Consider the following 25,547-nt stretch of genomic DNA (forward strand, 5'->3'; position numbering starts at 1 on the left):
GACTTCCGTTGCTGAACCTGTCAGCTTGGTCTACCTTCAAAGGCACCACTTTTCTTGGTTAATTACATTTAAGAGCTGGAAAGATGGCCCAGGTGTTAAGAGTACACACTACTCAGCTCAGGTGGCTCACAAACCACTGTAACACCAGCTCCTGAGGGACACCCACGCACATACACGTAATTAAAAATAATAGCTTTAGATCACCCCCCCCCGTGTATGTGTGTGTGTGTGTGTATGTGTGTGTATGTGTGTGTGTGTGTGTGTGTGTGTGTGTGTGTGTGTGTGTGTGTGTGTTGAGTACATGCATGTACTCCCTGCAGCAGACATGAGGAGATCAGAGGATAACATACAGGTGGTGGCTTTCTTTTTGCACCCGGTGAGAACTGACAACAATCACTGCACCCCCCACTTCCCACCCCACCCCTGCTGCCATGCTCATCTGCCTCAAAGGAGTCTTTCCTCCCAGCCATCTCCCTCTTCCTGGCTGCTGCTATGGTTTTACATCTTGCCTGCCCTGCTCTTTTAAATGCTAGTAAAAATGGTCCTTGGCTTTAAAATTGTTTCATTAATGAGACGAAGAACCAGCATCAGTGTTAACACTACTACATCAGCCCGCTTTTAACGTTCATGTGGAATGTTTCGCTTGCACCAGAAAATATTAAAAACTGAAATTAAAACATGGCAGTCTTTTGGTGCTTTAGTGTGGTTATGTATAGCACCTTCTGGTTCTGCAACAATCTAGAGATAGAAAGTCCTCACCCTAAAAAGAGCTCGTATCTAGGAACAGAGTTTTAAAAGACTCAACATTACTACCAACTATTTAAATGGAATAAAGACGTCATGCCGACATAAAAGTAGCACCCCCACAGCTCACTTACCTCAGCTCACCAGCCTCAGTGAGATGGGGGACTACTCATCACTACACATGGAACACTGGTAACGAAGGCCACAGTCAGAAACTCCTGCTGCCTAAGTTGGCCTGCACAATCCAGTCCCCAGTGACTTCCCTCCTGTAAAGCCATTGCTGAGACACACACTCTAGAGCCACAAGAGCCAGTAGGTTGCAGCAGGCTACCCCAGCGCTACATACCAGCTAGCTCCTCCATTCCCTTCCCGGATGCCACTCAACACCAGAGGCCCTGAGCTCTCTGCAAAAACAGTCAGTGCTTTCAACCTCTAAGCCAGCCCAGATGTTAACAGTTTTAATAATAAGGAAACGTGGGCTGGAGAGATGGCTCAGCAGTTAAGAGCACTGATTGCTCTTCCAGAGAACCTGAGTTCAATTCCCAGCAACCACATGGTGGCTCACAACCATCTGTAATAGAATCAGATGCCCTCTTCTGGTGTGTCTGAAGACAGCTACAGTGTACTCACAAATATAAGGAAACTTAGCAGCCAAGGAACTTGTCTATGGTTGTGCCCTCGGTCCTTTACATTGCTGACTGGATACCGTAAAATTGCACAGCTTACACTGCCTGTGTCGGGGGAGGGGGGGATGAGGATCAAGGCCATCTGGCTGGCACTGGGCTGGCCTGCTGCATCTGTCCTTCTGGGTTCTTGGCAGTGGCTTTACAGGAGGAAAGTCACTGGGGACAGGAATGTGTGGTCCAACTTAGGCAGCAGGAGTTTCCGGCTGTGGCTTGAGATGTCTTGATAAGCTTTGACAACAACCCAGAACCTTTGGGTGACAATCCCAGGAATCAGCTAGGTGTGGTGGTGCTGAAAGGGTGGATACTGGAGAGTCAGGCATTCATCAGCATCCGTGGCTTCACTGAGACTTTGATGCCAGCCTGGAAAAAGGGGTGTGTGTGTGTGTTAGGGGTGAGGAAAACTGTACCTAGGTAAGTAGTCCTAGACTGCCCCCTTTCACATATATATAATGTACGTGTCTGTATGGTATGTATGTATCTTTTTACATATGTGGTGATTATGTGTGCATGTGGAGGCCTGAGGTGGATAACAGGAATTATCCTGGATTCTTCTTCCATCTTCTCTATTGAGGCAGTCTCAATCAAAACCAGAGCTTGAGGGGCTGGAGAGGTAGCTCAGTGGTTAAGAGCAGTGCTACTCTTCCAGAGGTCCTGAGTTCAATTCCCAGCAACCACATGGTGGCTCACAACCATCTGTAATGGGATTTTATGCCCTCTTCTGGTGTGTCTGAAGACAGCGACAATGAACTCATAGACATAAAATTAGAGCGAGAGAGATGGAGAAAGAGACACAGAGAGAGAGAAAACCAGAACTTGAAGACATGACTAACCTTGCTAGCCGACTCATTTTGGGATCTCCTGCCTGTGCCTTCTGAGGCTGGAATTCCAGCCTGGCCCCACACACACCTGGCATCTACACAGGTTTCTGTGAATCTGAATTCTGAACAGCAAGAACTTTAATTTTGAACCACCTCCTCAGCCCTGTCTACATTTTAAATTTGGTACCTCACTAAACACTCACCTAATTTCCTTTATAAGACAATTAACAGTGTGCCCACAGGCCAGAAGGCCAAGTGGAGGAGAGGTCTCTAAGCTGAGAAATTCTTGGAGGCAGCGAGGTCATCCACACGGCCTTTATTGTCACACATGGTAATGCAGCGGTGCCATGCAGATGAACTAGATTCTATGAGAAATACAGATGTGACTGCACACATCCCAAACAAGTCACATACTTTCAGAAAAGTTGACTCCTAGCTGAAGAGCCACGGAGCTCAAAGCCCCACCCTGACTCTGCACAGGAGCTGCAGCGCCCCCTGGGGGGGCTTATAGGACTGATGCTTCTGGCTGTCTCCTGTGAGTGCCCAAGGTCCAAGAAAAGTTTTGATGTCTACTACAGGCTACCCAATGCTTGTGACAGGTGGCCCTTGAGAACTCAGCTCTAAATAGCATCTTTCCACAGGCTTCTTTGTTCCCAGAGTTCCCCTTATCCCATTCACTACTCTCCAAGGGTGCTTAGGACCTGACACTTTGTGAACCCTGTCACCAGACATCCAGGATCACCCCTGAGGAAACTCCCTTCTTACAAGGAGCTTTTCTATTAGTTCCATGGTTCATATATAGCCTCTATGAGATTCCTACTGCCTTCAGAATACCTCCCACTTCCATCCCAGCCTCTGCTCTCTGTCCATGGGCCCTGTGCCTTCCCCTCTTTGCTTAGCCAGAATCTTTGCAACCGTAGATCAAACAGAGAGAGAGTGGTGGCTTTTCTTCCATGGTTTGGTCAGCTCTTCTAAGCTCAGAGGACAGGAGCGGGTGGAGCCTTCCTCGGCCAACATCTAGGAACTTCTCCCACTAACTTATATGAGACTCAGGGGGCCTAGTGAGGATGACCAAGGCCACCACAGTGGAGCCCATGGGTCAAATGGGTTGCGATCTTGAGTTTGGATACAGCATCTTCTGTGGAAAAGTCAGGAAAGATTTGTTTATAGATGGTTGGAACAACCAGATGAAACACTTTAAGAAGGAAATATGTCAAATATATACAAATACAGCAAAGTGATGGGAAAACATGGTTATAAAAGACACACAATAAGTTTTCCATCTTAACCATTTAAATAAATGGTTCAGTATTGGGATGGTTCAGTTTGAAATTACCTAAGAGACACACTCTGTAGCGTCTCTGTCTAGAGGTGTTCTAGAGTTTAACTGAAGAGAGGCGACCCATTCTGAATGTGGACTATATCATCCCATAGACAGTGTCTCAGTTATGGTTTCCATTGTTATGAAGAGACATCATGACCAAGGCAACTCTTATAAAAACATTTAATTGGGGCTGGTTTACAGGTTCTAAGGTTCAGTCCATTATCTTCATGGGGGGAAGGATGGCACCATTCAGACAGGCATGATGCTGGAAGAGCTAAGAATTCTACATCTTGTTCCAAAGTCAAACAGGAGAAGACTAACTTCTAGGCAGCCAGGAGGAAGGTCTCTCAAAGCCCACTCCCACAGTGACACACTTCCTCTAACAAGGCCACACCTCCTAATACTGCCACTCCTTGGACCAAGTGTATTCAAACCACCACACTGTGAGGGGAACGGTACTGGACTGAATAAAAAGAAAAAAGAGAAAGCCAACTGAGCCTCAACATTCCCACTTCTGCTTCCTGGTCTGTCTGGTGTTAGGAGTCTTGGGTACACACTCCTACCACCATGAACTCTGTCATCCCACCCTTATGTACTGGACCCCCTTAAACCATAAGCCTCCTCCCTTATATTGCTTCTGACAGCTGTTTGCTCATAGGAATAGGGAATGTAACTAATACAAGTTTTATTAAGAGTAATTATGCAGCTATCTCCAGAGCTTTTCATCTTGCAAGACAGAAATTCTGTACTTATTAAGCAAGTTCCCATTGCTCTTACCCTACAGCCCCCTGGTGAAGGTGCTGTTAAAAATGTGTGGTGTGTATGTGTATGTGCATGTGTGTGTGTGCATGCACATAAGTATGTCTGTGTGTTTGCAGGTGCATGCACATATGTGTGTCTGTGTGCAGGTACATCCATATGTGTGTATATCTGTGCATGAGTGCATGCACGTGTCTGCTGTGCACCGCTGTGCACAAGTGTTTGCTTGTGTGTGCATTGTGTGTGTAGAGCTGGAGGACAGCCATTCTAAGTAATGCCACTTATCACAGAGGACTGTGACCCCAGGCATTGTCCCATAGGTTCTGAGGATTCACTTGGATCCTCACACTCACAAGGCAAGTGTCCGATGGACTGAGCCACCATTTCTTCTGTCCCTGATCCTCCCACCCCCGTTTTTTTTTTTCTTCTATATTTGTTTACGCATACTCACATTTTCAAAATTTTCTACAGAGAGGATTTATTATTTGTATTAGTGAGTAAACAACATATCTGCAGTTGTGACTGGACTATTAACCCCCCAAAGGCTTGTGTGTTGACTGTTTGGTTCCCAGGGTAACAGTATCCATTGCTGCTATGTCTGGAAGTGGGGATTTGAGGACATGATTAGATCATAAGTACACTACTGATGGATTAATAAGTTCATGGTATTACTGGAGGGTGATGGAAACTTGTAGAGATATGGTTAAATGACAGAAAGTAGGTCATTGAGGGTATGCCCTGGGAGGAAAAAAAGCATATTTTTTTCTGCAGTGTTTTGCTGACTCCTGGATACCATGAGGTAAGAAACTCAGTCTCACCATACCCTTCTCTCTCACCACAGGTGGAAATAATGAAGCCTAGCCTAACGTGGTGGCCACACCTTTAATCCTAGCACTTAGGAGGCAGAGGCAGTCTTGAGTTCAAGGGCAGCCTGGTTTACAGCAGGGCTATACCAAGAAACACTGTTTTAAAAACAAAAAAAGGAAAGAAGGAAGGAAGGAAGGAAGGAAGGAAGGAAGGAAGGAAGGAAGAAGCTAGCTGACTATAGACTGAAAACCTAAGCCCCTAAAAATTCTTATTTATTTGGTTTTCAGTGGGAGTTTTATTGTGTAGCCCAGGCTAGCTTCAAACTCCAGACCTTCCAGTCATCACTTCCCAGGTGCTGGGATTACAGCTGTGTGTCATGGTACCCAACTCCCTGCCTTTAAGTTGTCTCTGTCATGTAAAACTGACTCACTAAATAACCCTGTATCATCTCTTCCCCTGGACAAACCTAGGGCACCAGTTAGCAAGCTGTTGAAAGGGTCACTGGGCAGCCCCTAGCTATGGATACCAGGTGTCTCAGAACAAGACCCATCAACTTGCAGCAGGATACAGTCCATCAATTAGTGAGGTCCCTCCCTTAATGGGTTCCCTCCTGAGCACCAGGCTGTCCCTGGGATTCAGGGTGGCATGAAAGGTCAGAGATGTATTGTCCTTGACCACCTAGTCCCCTTAACACAGCTTCATACCCTCAACTACTTTTCATTACTGGGATAAAACACTGACCACAGCCCCTTGGGGAAGAAAGGGTTTATTCAGCTTATAGGCAATCATCAAGGGAAACCAAGTCAGGAACCTGGAGGCAGGAACTGCAGCAGAAGCCCCTGGGGAATTTGGCTTACCAGCTTGCTCCTCATAGCTTGCTTAGCTTGTTTTCTTAGACAACTTGGGACCACCTGCCCAGAAGCAGCAGCACCCACAGTGGGTTGGGCCTGGACATCAGTCATTAATCATGAAAATGTCCCACAGACATGTCCACAGGTCAGTCTGATAGATGTAATTTCTTGGCTGATGTTCCCTCTCCCAGTTTCTGTCAAATTGGCAAAGACTAACCAATACACTGTCTCTGCACAGCCACGTCTGGTCTCTAAGTTAGCTCAGGCTTCTTCCGGATATCCCCTGGCTAACAGGATCTAGCATGTGTTCACCTAGGGGAGCCAGGTCAGCCTGTCTTCGGTGAGAGAGGCAACAGGCGGCACTGCTCATACACAGGTTGGCCCTATCTGTTTCAAGACAAGCAAAGAACCTGCCCTTGACAACTTGGAGCAGGAACACAAGAAGGTCAGAGAGAAAGCAGGGCTTGGGCGTGAGGCAGATAATCTGAAGCCATTGGTTGGCTTTGTTGTACACCCAGACAAAAACGTAGCAAGCTCCCTTCAAAAGGTGCCATGGGCAAGCAAACACACCTTTCGTTTTGCAGGCAGGGAACCAAAAGTCAGGGTGGTTTGTTTGTTGCCATAAGGCAACATGGTGACAAAGGCTGAGATCAGATGCAGGTCCCCTGGATCTCTGGGAACCCCTACCACCTGGCAGCTTGATCAGGCCCAGATCTCAGTGCAGAATGAGAGCCTGGAAGGGTCGGGGTGTGAAGATGTCTGAAGTATAGTATAAGGCCTGGAGAGGGGCAGATAATCAGTCTATGGACTTTCAGAAGTTACCAGAATGACAGGTAGATGCCAATGGAAACGTGTATGAACTTGAGAGGAAAAAGGGATCCCCAGAAGAATAATGCTGAGTCCTAGGTAACTGTGATGGCTCTGGGGGGAAGAACTCAGGGGTCTGGAGGAACGCACAGCACATGTCTGGTTCAATGTGGATCTTTTAAATCTATGGGTATGCGCCATAGGCATGTGGTTAGATGTCTTCAGAAGCCAAGAGAGAGTGTCAGATGGCCTAGAGCTAGAGTTACAGGTAGTTGTAAGGTGTCATGAGGGTGCTGGGACCTGAACTCGGGTCCCCTGGAAGAGCAGCTAGCATTCTTAACTGCTGAGCTAGCTTTTCAGGCCTTCAATGTGAGTCTTTGGCAACTGGGGTTCAATCTTCTTTTTCTTGCTGTTTCCCTCAACACTCAGATATGTAGGCAGGGCAGAAATCATTCCCTAAGCTCCCCAGACTCTCTGAGGCCCCTGGTCCTGTGGGTGAGGTTCCTTCCAGATTTTACTCAGGAAAGGTCTGTCTCTTGCTGACACCCTGGGTCCTCATTCTCAGCCAGGGGTCCATCCCTGCTGTCCCTGGGGACCATGTCACACAGGGTGCTGCCTGTGGTCAATCTGATGTGGTTATGGGAGCCATGAAAGGGTTGGTGGCGTGGACAGCACCGTGTTCCAAGGCCCAGGGCTTGTCGGAAGGTCTCTCGGAAGCGACTGGACATGAGGCTGTACAGCACCGGATTGGCTGCTGAGCCGAGGTAGAAGAAGACACCGGAAGCAATGTGCACAAACTGGAAGGCCAGGTGCAGGCCTTCTGTCCAGTGGGACACCAGGCTCCACATGACACGTTCGGCATGGAATGGAGCCCAGCAGACGCCAAATACCACAACCAGGGCAACTGCAAGAACAGAGAAGAGAGCCCTGATCTGTGTCGTGTTTAGAGTTTGCTTCTCCAGCTCACCATCCTCCCATCCTAGCAAAATGGACAGGAGAGCCAGGTGGTGTTAGCCCACGCCTTTCATCCCAGCACTTTGGAGGCAGAGGAAGGTGAACCTCTGAGTTCAAGGGCAGCCTGGTTTATATAGCAAGTTCCAGGACAGCCAGAGCTACACACACACACACACACACACACACACACACACACACACACACACACACACACAAACCCTTCTCAAAAAACAAAAACAAACAAAAACAAAACCCAAGCAAACAAACCAAACCCCTGGAAGCTCAATTCCTTCCCCAGACCTTCAACAATGACACTTACACAGCATCTTGGTCACCTGACTCCGTCCCCTATCTCGAAGCTCAATCCTTCTGCGGGAGGTTTTCTGGGCTGCTGTTGTTTTCCTGCCCCTGACCTCCTCTTGGAGCAACATCTTCTCCCTCCGCAGCCGCAGCCCAATGAGCAGGTACAGCACGCTGATGGTCACCATGGGCAGACAGAAGAAGAGCAGTGTGGTAGTCTGTACCACCAACTTGTAGAAGACCCGGGGACGCACGAGCGTACACATCACTGAGTCGGGCACCAGCCCGCGGCAGGGCACGTATAGGTGCTTGAGTCCATGTAGGCTGGTGTTGGGCAGAGAGAAGAGAATAGCGAAGACCCAGATGGCCCCCAACATGCGGCGCACATGGGCCCGGGTCATCACAGACTTGGCTTGGAGTGGGCGCACCACGGCCACATAACGCTCCACACTCAGGGCTGTGACATTGAGCACTGAAGCTAGGCAGACAGTCTCAAAGAGCAGTACTCGGAAGTAGCAGCCACTTGCACCCAGCTGGAACGGGTAATTGTGCTTCATCTCATAAAGCTCCAGGGGCAAGCCCACCAGGAGCACCAGCAAATCGGACACAGCGAGGCTGAAGAGGTAAAAGTTGGTGGGCGTGTGCATAGCCTTGTGGCGCAGGATGACGGCGCAGGTCAGCCCGTTGCCCAGAGTGCCTACCACGAAGATCAACAGGTACATGGTACAGATGGGCAAAAACTGTTCTATCTGCTGTGGCCCCAAGTACTTCAGCCTAAGGGCCTCATCTGTGAGGTTCAGGTCCTCAGGGTAAAAGTGCCACGTGGCCTCACTGTCATTGCAGAACGGGGGGCTCCTTGAAGCGTTTGGGGAGAGCTCTCCAGGAAAGACGGAACAATTGAGGCAGAGAGGAGTCTGTAGAATAGAGGGGGAGATGCCCAGAAGTCATTTAGGTAACCCCAGCTGTAAGTTATGGCACTGAAGATGCCGCATGGTAGAAGACTGAGAGTCACATGCCAACGAGAAAGAAAAGCATCTGTCACCCACCGTAAAGTGCCTCTCAACTGCAGAGTATTCAAAGTGAAAACCTTTAAAAAAATAACAAAATTGACCGGGCAGTGATGGTGCTCAGCTTTAATTCCAACACTCAGGAAGCAAGGGCAGGCGGGTCTCTGTGAGTTTGAGGCTAGCCTAGGCTACAGAGCAAGTTTCAGGACAACTTGGACTATAGAGAGAGACACTGTCTCAAACAACAACGACAAACCCAAAATAACAGAAAACAAAACAACAACAAAAAAGTTATCCTCTGGCCTCTACAAACTGTATATGCACTTACACACACACACACACACACACACATACACAATCATCTTTAAATGATAAGACTGGACCTTCACCTAGAAAGTCAGGAGCTGCGGAAACCTTTGAATAAATGACAGGTTTTCCTAAGAACAGACTTGCCTATCTCCTTCAGTGTGTCCCTTTCAAGATGGACTTCAGGAGAGTCACTTGATGTTGACACCCAGAAAAGTGGCTGCAGCTGCAGTATTGCTTGGTCTCTAAAGAGCCAGGGCTCCCAAAGCAACTGCCGGGGTGGACCTGACCTCTCCAATACAGGTGGAAGGTCCAGACATTTAATCCACAGAAAGCACTGACACAGGGAAAACCTGACATACAGAAAGCTGTGCGTGACCTTGGTGTGACAAGACAGCCACCGTAGGGGTAAGTGAAGGAGTTAAATATCGAAAAACTCTACTTTGACCCAAATTTGGTTGTTTTCTGTCACCAGAATCATCCCCAGCTTAAATATTTTATATTCTTTGCACCTACTAGACCTGGGGTTGTTGCTACTTGAAACTCTCACCAAGAGGAGCTGGGAATGGGCAGGTGACAACCCAGGTTCAAGAGAGGTGCCCTAGAGGAAGGGTCGGCAGCTAGCAGCTCTGAGAGGACAGTCATCAGAAAAATGACAGAAATAAACTGACTGTCTCTCCAACAACCCCCAAGTGCCCCCAAAGAGTGTTTCCACCCATCACACCCTGAGAATGGCGCCTGTGAGGGCCCGCATCCCGCTCACCTACCATGCTTTCTGCCCTGGAGGTCCTGCCTGCGCCCTGTCTCCCACCAACAGATGCCGAGTTGAAGGCGACTAAACCGCGGCTGCCCTCCCCGCCTCTCCGGTTGCTCCTCCTGTTGTTCACAAATTCGCCACTAGGGGGCAATGCCGACCCGGTAGCTTGGAGTACTTAGGACCACTCGCCAAGGGACCCTACCTGCATCCAAACAATATTAGCTAGCTGTCCGACTCACTGGGAGCTGAGAGTGTCTTTTTTTTCCGGACAACAATCCCATTTTACAGGTCAGAAAAAATGAGCCTGTCCCCACCAACCTGCAGCGTGCTGACTTGAGCACGACTTTTCGAGCAATTCTTTCTGACCCGCATTTTCAGACATACCTTTTTATACTTTCAGTTCCTGAAAGTCAGCAGTCCAAAGAGACTCATCTCCGTGACCCCACTTGTACACTCAGAGGGTAGCAACTCCCACCTCCCAATACACATAGTCTCCTTAGGGGTTTCCTATCTCCTGCCAGCACCTCTACCCACACTGGTCCTTCTCCTGAGCATTGTCCGGACCCATTTCTTTATTCCAAAGAGCACACAAAAGTCTAGTCAGGGGTTATAGCCCACACTCACCATCTGCATTTCTGTCTTCAATGTTCTCTCAGCTTCCCAGTACCCCCCTCACCCGTGCCAGTGTCTTCTTTACCCCGCCCCTCAATGCCTGGCTTCTTAAGAACTCCATTTGTAAACAACTAGTCCTAGTTTAGGAGATTGTGGGGAACTCTGGGGCACTTGCTCTTCAGAACCCTTGGGAGAAAGAATTTTGAAAGCTTCCTGCTCAGCTGCAGATGGACCAACTAGGTTAGTCATGGCAAGGCTCAGAGTCCCTCGAAAATCAGTTCACCGTGGCCTCACAGTGTGTGGGGAGCACTTCTTACTGTGCTCCCATCTCTCTCTCTCTCTCTCTCTCTCTCTCTCTCTCTCTCTCTCTCTCTCTCACACACACACACACACACACACCATTGCACATGCCCTCTGTGGGCCTATTCAAAGCCCATAAAGGATTGGGAATGACATGGTTCCCTACAGAATGACTTACAGAAAACAGATGGCTCATACCAATCACCATTCCTAGGGCTAGCTGTACTAGCCTCATGCTAAACTCATCACACTAAAGGATGACCCTGAAAAGGAGGACCCCGAGTTCTCGAGGTTGTAGCCTCTGTCCATGCTCTGTCCACAGTGTCCTGGTCAGGGTCTGAGCTTGAGAATGCATGGCAAAGTGTCCCATCAGAACCAGTAGCACCTGCTCCTACCTGTTCTGCCCCAAGGCAGCCTCTCTGGACTTCGTGAGAGTGTATATCTGTTTCCTGAGCTTGGCGGTCAGGCGCTGTCAGCCTAGACCAGGGTCCAGATCAGTTCTATGTCAAGTCCTAGTGCAAGGACAGGGCTCCCGGAGCTGAAGTGAGTGCATAGCCCATAGACCTCTTTCCCCTCCTGAGAAGCATAGGGGTAGGGAGGGGGTTGGGGTGGGTGAGCGTAGGGGATGGGGGGGGGCAGCTTCCTCACCTCTGGATGACCTCCTGTCCTGCTCCTAACTACTTATGAGAATAAAAGAAGGCAGGTAAGCCTTAGTGGTGTTGGTGCACGCCTTTAGTCAAAGCACTCAGGAGGCAGAGGCAGGAAGATCTCTAGGTTTGAGGCCAGCCTGGTCTACATAGTGAGTTCCAAGACAGTGAGGACTACACAGAGAACCATATCCTGAAAAGTGGACCGGACACATGTTGGGATTCTGTAAACCCCACCCCTCAGTTACTTGGCAACAGCCAGGTATGCTCCGCCCCAGTTACCTGACACTATAAAAGGGGCTGCTTGCCCCCTCCTCCTCTTCTCTTGCTCTCTTGCTCTCCCCTCCTTGTCCCTCCTCTCCTCCTTCCCTTCCCCCATCTCTCTCCACGTGCTCATGGCCGGCCTTTACTCCTCTACTTCTCAATTCCTCTTTCCTCTCTCTGCCTCTACTACCCTCTTAACTCCCCCATGACCTGAATAAACTCTATTCTGTACTATACCATCGTGTGGCTGGTCCCTCAGGGGGAAGGGATTCCCAACATGGGTCCTCCAGAGGATCTCTCTTGCCCCCAGGTCTCGCCACACCTCCACTGGCCATATCCCCCCACCACACTCTCTTCATCCTTTTCCTAACATTGGTGCTGAAACCCGAGACGTCATCTTTTAACAACACATATCACTCACACATGACTAAACAGAACCTGCACCCCTCTAGAACTGGAGGGACAAGAAGTGCGACCTTTCCTTCTCTTGGGGCTCAGTGTGTGCACTAGGCCCAACCCTACTTGAGGTGGGAGAACATTGGGGCATCTCACACTGGGGCAAGCAGAAAATGCCAGGACCTCTGTGACCCTGGGATGATATCTCATGAACTCTGAGCCTAGAGACAGCTGTAAAGGCTACCCACAAGGCTCTCCTGGCAGCTACGTATCCAGGGCATGTGCATCCTGGAAGTCCCCTTTGAGATCTTCCCATACATGAATGCTCAAAGTTACAAACCAGGTCAGATTTTGGTATAAAATCCCTCCCCTCCCTCCTTAATCCCATCCCTACCCCCTTACTCACCCCTATCTCTTTATCCCCCACCCCTCCCTCCCTATTCTCACCCCTCCCTCCCTAATCCCATCCCTACCCCCTTACTCACCCCTATCTCTTTATCCCCCACCCCTCCCTCCCTATTCTCACCCCTCCCTCCCTAATCCCATCCCTACCCCCTTACTCACCCCTATCTCTTTATCCCCCACCCCTCCCTCCCTATTCTCACCCCTCCCTCCCTAATCCCATCCCTACCCCCTTACTCACCCCTATCTCTTTATCCCCCACCCCCACCAGGCCTCAGATCTTGTTTGTCCACAGGGGTTTTCTCTTTCTTAGTGCTTTATTTTCTCTGCTAACTTTTTATATTATGTCCAGATAAAAATCACATCCTGGTGCTTCTTCTGGCCTCTGGAGTAGAAGAAAACAGTTACCCTACCAGACAGGATCCTGTCCCCAGACATCAGATAGCCCAGAGACAAACTGCCACATCAGGCTATGGATGTCATTGCTGCCCTGGGGTTTCACGGTGTCATCAAAGACACCCAAGTCAGAGGAAGTGGTGGATAGCTATGGTGGCATCATGGATCCAACAGGTGTGTTGTCTGTTTGTTTTTGTTTGGGGAGTGTGTGTGTGTGTGTGTGTGTGTGTGTGTGTGTGTGTGTGTGTTTGTGTGTGGCTGAGTTGTGGGAGGAGGCTCTTCCTGACAGGTTTATGAGGTGAATGAGACCATTTTTCAAAAATCCTAAGGAGTAGCCAAGGAAAGCACACACCTTCAAGGAACAGAGTAAATTTCTTCTCAGATGTTCAGCCTCAGAAGGAATCATTCACAAAGCTACAAGGGAGCCATAGCCACTTGAGAACCAGGACCTTGAGCCCCATTCCTGGTCCATTCAGACCAGGGCCACCATAGCAGACTCTCAAGCAACTTGGTTTTAGTCGATGGCAGTTACTCACTCCTCCCAGCTGCCCTGAAGACCGAAGTGTGTGTAGAACAGTTTCACTCGGTGATGGTGATGGTGGTGGCGGGATTGGTTTGGTTTTGAGATGGGGGTCTCAGGTAATCCCGGCTGACCTCGAACTCCCTGTGTATCCAAAAATGCTATGATGAGTCTGTGTGGTGTTGGGGCTCAACCCAAGGTACCGTGCACGTTAAGCAAGCACTCCACCTACTAAGTTACACAGCCAGCCAGGGCAAGGCAAGCCCACAGCCCTAGCACTCAGAAGCATGGAGATCTCCCTGCTGACCTCAACACTCAGGGCTGAAGATGGGATTTGAATTTAATGTTTTTTTTTTTTTTTTAAAAAAGATTTATTTATTTATTATATTTAAGTACACTGTAGCTGTCTTCAGACACACCAGGCTACTTAGTCTTCCTGTGCCCCCCGTTTCCTCATATAAAAAGTTGGGTGGCAAAAGGCTCTACCTTTAGGTTTGTGACTGAGCGTAGACTTGTCATTTCGGAACTGGCAGATAAATGTCAGCACATATCTCAAAAATCTTGGTACATTTTCTGAACACAAAGGAAGTGATTTTGGGGAGGGTTGTTTTGCTTGTATTTAGCCAGGGTCTCATTGTGTACTCTGGGCTGGCCTGGAGCTGGCTTGAATTCACAGAGATCTTCCTCTGGTCTCCTAGAGTTGGGATTAAAAGTGCTTGCCACCACACCAGGCAGGAAGTACGTTTCAATAATTTTCTTCCAAGGCACAAAAAAAAAAAAAAAAAAAAAAGAACCCAAAGGTTTTTCTGTTCATTCCCAGAGAAGATTGATGTGGGAAGAGGGGTATGGAAGGAGACAGTGCTGAGCAGGAAGGCCAGAGGATGGGAGCCCAGCCACCATCCACATGTAGGCCAAAGGCTGTTCTTGACTTGTCTCAGTGGTGTCTGTGCTCATAGAAACGTCTTCAAGTGTGTTTATTTGGAGACGCCATAAACAGAGAAGGGACCCATGGGCCACTTCAAGAAGCCTTTGTTAGGTCAGAAGGATTCTCAGCCAAATGCATACTCACCCCTCCCACGCTGGCAATGAGAAAGAAGCCCAACCTCACAGGGATCAAGACCCTAAAACGGTTCTAGGTTGTACTGCACCAAGTGCCATCCATTGCCTGAGCAGGAGGAGGCTCCTCTCCAGGACGGCTGTGTAGTGAGAGACAGCCGATCTGACAGGAGCAAGGACTACCATGTGGACAGCCCATGTGGTGTCTCTTCCCCTCTTGGACTTCCTTGCACTCCCCTTCACAGGGTTGATGGAAAGAGAATAGGTTGGGGTTTGTCATGAACCATGTGCAGCTCACAGACCTGACTCCTCTGTGGAGCCTGCTGCTGCTTAAGGGAGTCATGGTCTGAAGTTGACAGGGCTCCACCCTGCAAGGAGATGAGGCCATTTTGTTTTCAGTTAAAAAAAGAAAAGGGGGGTTCACAGTCCTCTACCCTTGCGTGGCATACGACTGTGGGCTCCAGTGCACTTGGAATAAAAATCCTCTTGCATTTTACATCAAAAAAAAAAAAAAAAAAAAAAAAAAAAAAGAAAGAAAGAAAGAAAGAAAAGAAAAAAGAAAAAGAAAAAGAAAAAAAGAAAGGGGGTGGGGAGAGCAGTGACAAACCTGACAACCTGAGTTGAATCCTGGGAAGGTGGAACAGGCCCTGAAGCTTAGGGACCCCACAGCCTGATCAGGTCATGCCCTACTGCCGCTCTCGCTGGGACAAGTGAATAAAGAGGCTGCTTGGGCCATGGCCTTACAGCAGTGCCTTCAGCCCTGAGTCTGTGCTACCAGACTCTTCTGTGTTCTTTGACATGTATGCAGAATGGAAGCACATGATGTGGAACTTCCCACTATCCTGAAAAGATTATAAGAAGAAAGCTCGTTCCTTTGCTTGGGGAATTGGTCAGGAATCTCACCAGGGAAGATTTGCTGAGGCTCCTACACACACACACACACACACACACACACACACACACACGTCAATATTTGTTCCTTCTACTATATATAAATAGATATGGTTATGCTTTTGAGGCTAGTCTCACTGTGTAGCTCACTAGCCTGGAACTCTGATCTGCCTGTCTCAGTCTCCCCAGCAGTGAAAGGTTGATAGGCTTTCATCATAGGAATGAAAGTTCCTAGACAATAACAAAAAAACAAAAGCCAAACACACTTTACCCTGGGCCTTTTGCAAGGCAGAGAAACTGGTAAGAACTTGGGTGTCAACAGAGTAGAACGAGGCAAGTCTGGAGTCTAATTATTTTGGGCCATCTCTAGCCCCGTTAATTGCTGCTTATTTTGCCTTCCCCTGTAGGTGACCTAATGCTTTTGTGACCATTAGATGAGTCCTCTGGAATGCACAAACAGTCCAACCAAAACACCAAGCCTGCCATCTGGTAGTATCTGAGGCCTGCCGCTGAGATCCCCCTGCTTTCTATGACTCGGTGACTTGATGTTTCAAACATTGTATTTGGGAAATATCTTGACTTGTGATTCTTTGTTCTATTCTCTCTCTCTCTCTCTCTCTCTCTCTCTCTCTCTCTCTCTCTCGCTTTCTCTCTCTCTCTAAGAATTATGAGTTTGGTGCTCCGGCTCTGGGCCTTTCTTGCACTTTTTTTCTCTTTCTCTTTCCTACCTTTATTTTTTTTTTCATTTTCTTTTTTAAGAGAACAACAACAAAGACAATGAAAAAAAGAATCATTTATTTATGTATATGAGCACACTGTAGCTGTCTTCAGACACACCAGAAGAGGGCATCTGATTCTATTACAGATGGTTGTGAGCCACCATGTGGTTGCTGGGAATTGAACTCAGGACCTCTGGAAGATCAGTCAGTGCTCTTAACCACTGAACCATCTCTCCAGCCCTTTATTCTATTCTCCAAAAGCTTCATCAAACTGTTACAACACTGGAACATAGATTGTGGTGACCAGAATCTATGCTTTGGGCCATGGTCACATATTTGGTTCCAGAATAAACTATCTCATATCTCCTTTGAGGTGAGGATTGTAATGTGTTTTGTTTGTTTGAAGGATCTATTTTGCTCTTTCCGCCATCTTGGCGCCTGTGAAGGCCTGCTGGGAACAGGACTTCTAAAGATGGCAAGTATGTCCGGAAGGCTGTGGTGTAAGGCCACTGTTGCTGGATACAAGCGAGGTCTCCAGAACCAAAGAGAGCACACGGCTCTTCTTAAAATTGAAGGCGTTTATGCCCGAGATGAAACCGTGTTCTACTTAGGCAAGAAATGTGCTTATGTGTACAAAGCAAAAAACCATACAGTGACTCCTGGAGGCAAACCAAACAAAACCAGAGTGATCTGGGGAAAAGTAACTTGGGACCATGGAAACAGTGGTATGGTTTGTGCCAAATTCCAAAGCAACCTTCCTGCAAAGGCCACTGGACACAGAATCCGTGTGATGCTGTACCCATCCTGGATTTAAACTAATGGAGAGTAAATAAATAAAAGTAGATTTGTACTCTTGTAAAAAAAAATGTTTTATTTTTAATTATGTGTGTGTGTATATAAATGTCTGCCAAGTGTGTGCTAGTGCCTACCGGGACCTGAAAAGGGTTCTGAATTGTTTTAGAATATGACTTCCCAATGAGAAATCACTGCAAATACTTATAGATGAATAAAGGAAAAACTCTTTAATGATAGCCCATGGCCAGTTCTGGGTAATACACAAAAAGGAACGAGCCTCGAACAGAAATCCCCCAGTTAACACAGTTTCACAGCCCCGAGTTACACGTGGAGCAATTAACAACATTTTACAGGGACAGACCTTAAGGTTTGGTTGTTCCAGCAAATGGGGAGATTTACAATATAAAACATTGTCACGTTGACCCCAGTCAGACCAGGGGTCTTTTCCGGGGCAGCTGTTACCAGGGTCATCCTGACTGCCTGGCAGAATTATGCTCGCCCTGGTAAGAGGGGCGTGGTTTAATCAAGGGCTGTCAGCCACGCTGTCTTCCTGAACTCTCAGGCAGAAGCATGCTCCTTTAGCTAAATTTTACATTTATGTAACAATATTTTCTAAGCGAGTTTACTGATAAATCCTTTGTAGCGGCCAATTATTTTCTTCTTCAAGAGCTCCTGGCGCTGGAGTTATAAGCAGCTGTGAGCTGCGGCCGCAAGCGCTGGGAACTGAGTCCAGTCCCCTTCCAGCGTGGTCTTCAGTTTCTTGTCACTCGCCTGTCCGGGCCAAGGCCTCTCCGGATGCTACTACTAGATAGGCTCAGGCTGGTTCGAACAGGGTAATAAACTAAGACACAGAGATCACTCGTGAGGCTTGAGGTCTGGGGTGAGAAGCAAGGAGCCCCACTACAGTTTGTATCCTCATTGTTCTCCTTCTCTCTGCCTGGCATCCTTGTTCCAAGGTGGCCACCCACGGCCCAAGGAGATGCAACATTAGCCCAGGCTGAGAACTGGCTCCAACTTAGTCCTGGCCACGGTCCTAACTGAACGACTTTGAAGGAGGAAAAGCAGAATGTCCTCTCGCGCCAAAACACTCGAGTCCCGTTCTCATTGGCCTATGTGAGCCACACGTTTTCTCCTGGATACACACGTTTATTCCTCTCAGGGATAAAGCAGAGGTGGCCATTCTTGTTCAGCCTCTGTGTGGAGGGCACTTTATTCCCACAGACACCTGGGAACACATGGTCCCTTTAATAAGAAACACATTACAGAAACACTTTGCAAGAAGTCAAATACAAACACACTCTGTCCCTAGCTGGCCTGAAGCCCAGGCTACCTAAATACTTAAGTGATGTTGCCTGCTAACAGGGTACTTCTCCACTGAGCTGATACAGACATCAACATCAGGATTGCATTGAGGAATCTCCTAACCACAGACCCTCTCAGGTTCTGCTATTTGAGCCTACCTGAATGAAGCAAGCCTGGATCTACCCTCATCTTTTGTCACTTTGTAATTTTCCATTAAAAATATTTGTAAACGTGCTGGGCTTTTCTATGCCTGTGCTTGCTCTAAGCTAACAACACGGAGACGTGGTGTTTTTATTAATCAGCTTCTTGCATTATACTGGGAAGATCCTGAGCCATTCTAACCCTAATCAAACCTGATCAGGCCCCCCACTACCCAGCCACATGCCCCATTTCTTGCCATCTTGGTCTTTCCTTGGCCACTCCTGCTCCCTGTGTCCTCAGGACTTGCTCTCCTAGGACCTAGGAACCCCTCACTGGGATCAGAAGCCCCACCTTTTTATCTTCTATCCAGATACTGGCTGATCAGCTCTTTATTAGCCAATCCGAGGTGACAGAAAACAATTTTTACACAGCATTGAGACAGGAGTTGCTTGACGGTGCCAACTTTCAGACTGCAGATCTCTGGGCACGGTAATCAGCATCTGAATATACAGTGCACGAAACCATCCCCCAACAAATATTTCTTTTGCACTGTGTGTATGTGTGAAGAGGAGGGTATATGCATATGTGTGCTGGTGCCTGAGGAGGCCAGGATGGCATTTGGATCCCTTAGGCCTGGATTGCAGGCAACTGTCAGCTGTCTGAAATAGTGCTGGGAACTGACCCTGGGTCCTCTGCTCTTAACCATTGCGCCATCCCTCCAGCCCCTCCTTACTTCCCCTCCTTACATCCTGTATTGTTCTGCCCCAGTTGCTGTGGTTGGGGAGGAGAGGAAGCTCAAAACACAAGATAGTGTTGTGTCCTGTCCAGCAGAAAAAGCACCACACAGCAACGTTCATTTATAATTTTGTTTTTGAACAGGGTCTCACCATGTAGCCCAGGCTGGCTTTTAGCTCTTAACTATCCTTCTCAGGGCTGGGATTCCAGGCATGCTATAATCTTGGTAAAATAACTATTGTATTATTAAGGCCTAGGTAAAATGTTAAGGCCTAGGTAACTGTTACCTGTCTAGCCGCCATTTTGTGCTGTTACTAATATTATATTCTCTTATGTTGTTACTGCAGTTACAAGGAAACTTTCTCATGCCCAAGTTGATTGCATATTCTGCTATGTTCTGTGCTTTGATGTTCTTGGAAGCCAATCACAATAGAAGTCAGTGAAAACTGCTTTGTATAGTTAATCACAATAAGCCTGGGCCTGAACTAACCACCAAGCAGCACTTCCTGTACCTATGTATGGGCGTTTGTGGTTTCTTGGCTTTATAAACTGCCCCTGGGATGGACCCCAACATTAGAGAGACACCAGCACCAATATATGAAGCCATTTGGAATAAGACTTCCATTTTGAGTAGGGGGTCAAATAAAATTTAGGTTCCTAAGACCTCCCTAGAAATATCCTACTTGGCAGAAAGAGACATATGTTAAGATGTGAATTAAGACAAGTTCCCTACCACAGTTGAATACCCCAACCAATGGAAGCAGGATAAATGGACAAAAAAGATGTGTTCCTTAGGAAGTCCTCCATCTATAAATCCTGATTGGTGAAATAACTTGGCACAGATTTTGTGGATTTCAAGGCTTTAAAGCTCTGTAAGATCCTGGCTCATGCTTGCTCCCAAGTCTGGTCTATGGCCCTGATCCATTCATTAGTTATGGGGTGAATGTTCAATAAACTATCCCTGTCTGAGATCAATGTGCGTGTGGTTTGTGGGTGACTCCTGGACCGCAACAGTTATGATGTTAGTAAGATGGTGCTTCTAATCCATCATCCCCTCATCTGTTACCTGACACTGATATTTGTAAGAATATAATGTTGGGATGCAGCCTCTGCTTAGGCCTCCTCACAGAGACTGGTGAGCACACAGTGAGACATTATTTCTGAGTTCCAGCAAATCTGGTGACTACATCCTGCCATGACCTTCCCACTTACAAGATTAGATTTCCACTTTTACCAAGACCCCCATCTCTAGTGGTAGAGTCTGAACTCTCCTGGGAGGTCTTGCTGTTGCCTTTGTCTGCCCATCCAAGGTGTAACTTCTCTCATACATTTCTTCTCCCCCCCCCCACAACCCATCTAAATGACCTTTCGAACCCTGGGCTGCACCCCAAACTGACTATAAGGAAAACACACACTTTGGGAACTTATGAAGGGTCCCATTTGGGGTTCACTAATAAAGATGCAGAAGATGCAGAGATCTGTATAGATTTAGACAATAAGCCTGTTTGCTGGGACAGTATCTCAGGGACCTGTTCTGCTTCCTTCCCTCTGTCCCTGCTCAAGCAACCAGCTCTTAATTTGTCAAAAGTCACACTCCTTTCTCATGCAAAAAATCTATTAGCATTTCAGGGGGTGGGTGGGTGAGGGGTAGAGGTCTTCGGTCCTGACTTTGGGCAATTTGACCTCCTAGAAGGAAGCTTGTGTTTTAACAAAATAATCTCAGAGTGTCAAGGTAATTAACAACTGAGAATCCCAGGATACACTTTCATAGCCAGTTGATACAACTGTGTGGGAGTAAGTCATCCCAAGAGATAGAGGCCTGATGGGCATTTTCTCTTGTCAGCCGGGCAGCTAACAATCTAGGTAGGTCAGATAAAAACAAGGCCAGATCTTGTTCATGAAAACTTTTGAGTCTATCAGCTTCCTTTCTTGGTCTAAACTGACCAATCCTAAATTAGAGGGAAACCCATTCCAGACTATCTAAGACCCTTAAAACACCTGGCCCTCAAGGAGACACCTAACTTTGACTTTCCAATTCTGTTCCTCTCTCTTGAACATTAAAAATAATAATTACATTTTTAGGGGCTGGGGAAATGGCTCAGTGGTTAAGAGCACTGACTGCTCTTTCAGAGGTCCTGAGTTCAATTCCCAGCAAACATATGGTGGCTCACAACCATCTGTAATGGATATGATGCCCTCTTCTGGTGTGTCTGAAGACACCGACAGTGTACTCACATACATGAAATAAATAAATGTTTTTTAAAAAAATTACATTTTTTTTTTTTTTGAAAAGAAAAGCCATTGTGATTTGTATGTGAAGTGCCCTTAAGGAGTTGGTGCTTGGGAGATGAAGGGCCCAAGTGAAAGCTTAGCTAATAATGAAAATTTCTGTTGGGGATTTACAACTTGTAACCAGCCTGTCTGGGAGGAAGAAGAATGTTCTAAAGACAATGGTGTCCCTTCCTTTGACTCCTGAATATTGAAACAGTGGACAGAAGAAATCAGAATCCCCTCCACCCTGGGGAATTTTCCTTTTTGGAAGAAAAAAAAAAAGTCTTAGAGCAGAGGTGAGAGGGACAGAGAAAGGGACTTGTGTGCAGGGGAAATTTACTACAACCAGAGACTGAGGCTAGAACAGTGATGTTTCGGGGGTGGCACCTTAACTAGGACTGATCAGTTATGCATTCATGTACAGTTTTGCCCTCTATCTAAGCCCTACCTTCAGGTTCAGACCCCACGCATGGACTAGGGAGGAGGAGTACTGGATCTCTTCTCTTTCTGGGGATAGGTAGCCAAATCTGGCTTGTCAGAACACAGGCTGTAACCCTTAGTTCCACTAAAGAACTTAATGATATTGCAGGAAGCTTGTGAAAACATCTAGATGTGGAGATTCGCCAGAGGAAGCAGGTCACTGCAAGATGTTCTTGTAGACTTTCTTGTCCCAGATGTCTTCCATTGTCTCACTCCGATTCCTGGCCACCTTGAGGGGAGCCCTCTGCCCAACCATCGTCCTCCCACATGATGCTCTGGCTTCCCTCAGGCCAGCAGCAGAGAGGCCAAGCGGCCATGGACTGAAACCATGAGCCAAGATATTTTTTTTCTTCCTTTTAAATTATTACTTTTGGGGTATGCTAGAAACAAACAAGGAACAACCTTGGTGTCTCAAAAAGGAACAAGCAAAAGAACAGGCCAAAAGCTGCTCAGAAGAACAATTCTTTTTGCTGTTGGTTTGTGGATTTAAAAATGATAATGATGATGATGATGATTAATGCTGATAATGTTGTGAAAGACCAGGATAAATCCTGACCCCCTAACAGGTAAAGTAGAAGACCCCTAGCAGGTAGAGTAGAACCAAAAATATAGGATAGCCAGTTCAGTGACTCTGTATCAGGAACTGACTGACCATAAAACCATAAAAGTTAAAATAACACCTTATAAACAATCTTGAGAAACCAGGTGTTTCCCTTGCTATTCTTCACTGGTATTTTGGCATTTTCCAATGACATGCCACCCCCCCCCCTTGGTTGTGGTTTTTTCCTTTAAAAACTCCTTCTCCCAGCCACTCAGGGTCAAACTCTTCTACCCCTGCGTGGGATATGAGTCTCGACCCCAGTGCACTGGTTCAGCAATAAATCTCATGTAATTGCAGAAAGGACAGTCTCTCGTGAGTTCTTGGGGGGTTGTGTTATTCTGGAGACTTGAGTGAGGGTCTCCCCTCTGCGGGAGTCTTTCAGTTGGTGATGATGATGATGTAGTCTTGGCTGGCCAGAAACTCACTATGAAGATCAGGCTGGACTTGAACTCTAGAAATCCACCTGTTTCTGCCTCCAGGGTGCTATGATTAAGGGCATCTATCCCATATCCAGTTGGCAATTCTTTTTGTAAAGAGAATACCCCAAGAACCAACAGGTCTAGCAGAGCTCAATTTAACAGTCTGATGTGATTGGTTGATCCTGGAAAGGGGCATAGGAAAGACTTGCTGGGCTAACTACCTTTGAAGGAACCAACAATACACACAGTTTCTCACATATACATGTCACAGACACTAGGTAACTGACAGGATTATTTATGTTGACTTTCAAATTGTCCCAGTGTTGCTGACCAACAGGAACTCTTTCAAACTGGTTTCTGAAATCTTCTGGTATGGCCCTATCACAGATCTTTCTGGCTAGGTATGGTGTGGTGGTGGGTATCTGTAGTCTCAGCACTTGGGAGACGGAGGCAGGAGGATCAGGAGTTCCAGGACAGTCCCAGATATACAACAAGTTCAAGGCTAGCCTAGGCTACATGAAACTCTGTCTTCAAAAACAAAAGAAAACAAAAACTGTGTGTTTTGTGGCACAATAAAGGGAAAACTATTGATGATTATACAGAGCTGAGGGAAAGAAAGCCAGGTGACCCTCCTAGGACATTCTCTCTCTCTCTCTCTCTCTCTCTCTCTCTCTCTCTGTGTGTGTGTGTGTGTGTCTCTGTCACTGTCTCTCTCTCTCAAAGAATTACCTTATGTATACTGTAGCTGTCTTCAGACACACCAGAAGAGAGCATCAGATTCCATTATAGATGGTTGTGAGCCACCATGTGGTCCCTGGGAATTGAACTCAGGACCTCTGTCAGTGTTCTTAACCACTGAGCCTTCTCCCAAGCCTGCTTCCCAGGTCATCATCATTCATTGTCTGTGAATTTGAGCCAGGCCAGGATTTATCTCCTGGGGGGTTAATTTACATATCAAAAGGTGCCAGGTCCTGCTCCCCACCCACTTCCCTGCCTCTTGCCTGGGATTCAGAACCTGGCTTCACAGGTCTTGCTGATTTCAACACCCCCATCCTCAGAGATAGCACAAGTTTTTTGAGACATGGGAAAAGATCCATATGGGAGAGGGTCTCTAGCATAAGAACTAATCCCACCCCCACCCCCAGCTTCCAGTGAAGTCACTGTAGGGAAAAGGGGGGAAGGGACACAAAGAGAAGGGAGCCCAAAAATTCTTTTCTGATCACAGTTTTCCAAATGCTAAGGGTGTCAGGGAAACAGGGTATATGGTAGGTTAAAGAATGTCAGGTGGCTGAAAATGTGGGGGAACCAGGATACTTTGTTTTGGGGAATTGTCATTGTTTAACCAAAATGGAGACTCTTGACATGGTATGGTCACAGCAAAAAGTTGCCCATACTTTTGAGTATGGTAAAAGCCACTGAATGAGATGGCTCAGCAGTTAGGAGCACTTAGAGAGGACCTGGGTTCAATTTCCAGCGCCCATACTGTTACAGAGCCTAACATACCTCTCTAGTTCCAGGGGTTCTGGCGCCCTCTTTTGGCCTCAGCAGGCACTGCATGCACATGGTGCACATACATATATGCAATCAAACACTCAGACATTAAAAACAAGTAGCTCTTTTTTAAGAGGAAAAAGAAACACTGGAGGTATAGTGCAGTGTTGAGAACTTGCCTGTTGTGCCTCCAGTGTCCAGCACAGCAAGAAGAAAAGTCAACAACAAAGGGGGGAAAAAGGAGCATTGCCAGGCTTGGTGGGTTGGGACCTATAATGGCATTGTTTAGGATGCAGAGATAGGAAAAGTAATGAGTTCAAGACCCGTCTGAGACACATAGTTTAAACCAGCCTGAGCTACAAGAGAGTCCCTGTCGAGAACAACAACAAAAAAATTGCTGTATACTTTAAATGGAAAAGCTAGACAGCGTGTGAATTACATGTCAACAAAACTGGTCTTAAAAATAGATTTCACCCACCACAGCTTCCTCCCTCCTCACTGGGTCAACTCTGAGTCATGTTCTGCACAGCAAAGGGCTTGCCATTTCAGCTTCCGGCTTGGCCTCACTTCCTCTAGCTCTCCCACACTTTCTGGGTTTTCCTAACAAATAAATACCTTCCTCCCTATATCTAGGTCTTCACCCTCCTTGGGTTGGGAGTCAACATGCCCTTCAAGGTGGGCTTGTGTGCGCACTGAGCATGTATATGTATGCTCAAGTGGATACCAGAGGTCAACACTGGTGTCTCTTCCCAGCGTTCTGCACCGTATCTGTCTAGACAGGCTCTCCTCACTGAACCCCCAATATTCATCAATAGGCTAGACTTAGGCTCTGGGAAACAGCCTAAGTCTTCCTAAGACTAAGGCCACAGATGTTGTAGCTGTATACCACCATCCAGTTTTTACATGGATCCTAGGAATCTGAATTAATGTTTGGGAGGCACGCACTTTACCTGTGGACACTTTACCTGCGGAGCCATCTCCGAGAGTGG

At 47.2% G+C, this 25,547-nt stretch overlaps 2 protein-coding genes across 2 annotated transcripts; one reads left to right on the top strand and one right to left on the bottom strand.

Moving 5' to 3' along the window:
• Positions 1–7,314: 7,314 nt before the first annotated feature.
• On the bottom strand, positions 7,315–10,117 carry NMUR1 (neuromedin U receptor 1; the record flags this gene model as incomplete). The annotated part of the gene is made up of 3 exons (XM_080933254.1): positions 7,315–7,700; positions 8,070–8,964; positions 10,088–10,117. The coding sequence occupies 3 exons, from the start codon at positions 10,115–10,117 to the stop codon at positions 7,315–7,317; spliced, it is 1,311 nt and encodes a 436-aa protein (XP_080789380.1).
• Positions 10,118–16,795: 6,678 nt separating this feature from the next.
• On the top strand, positions 16,796–17,137 carry LOC308432923 (large ribosomal subunit protein eL33-like; the record flags this gene model as incomplete). The annotated part of the gene is made up of 1 exon (XM_080932811.1): positions 16,796–17,137. The coding sequence occupies one exon, from the start codon at positions 16,796–16,798 to the stop codon at positions 17,135–17,137; it is 342 nt and encodes a 113-aa protein (XP_080788937.1).
• Positions 17,138–25,547: the final 8,410 nt, after the last annotated feature.

This window comes from Micromys minutus (genome assembly GCF_963924665.1).
Source record: "Micromys minutus genome assembly, chromosome: 19".
NCBI classification, from domain to species: domain Eukaryota; kingdom Metazoa; phylum Chordata; class Mammalia; order Rodentia; family Muridae; genus Micromys; species Micromys minutus.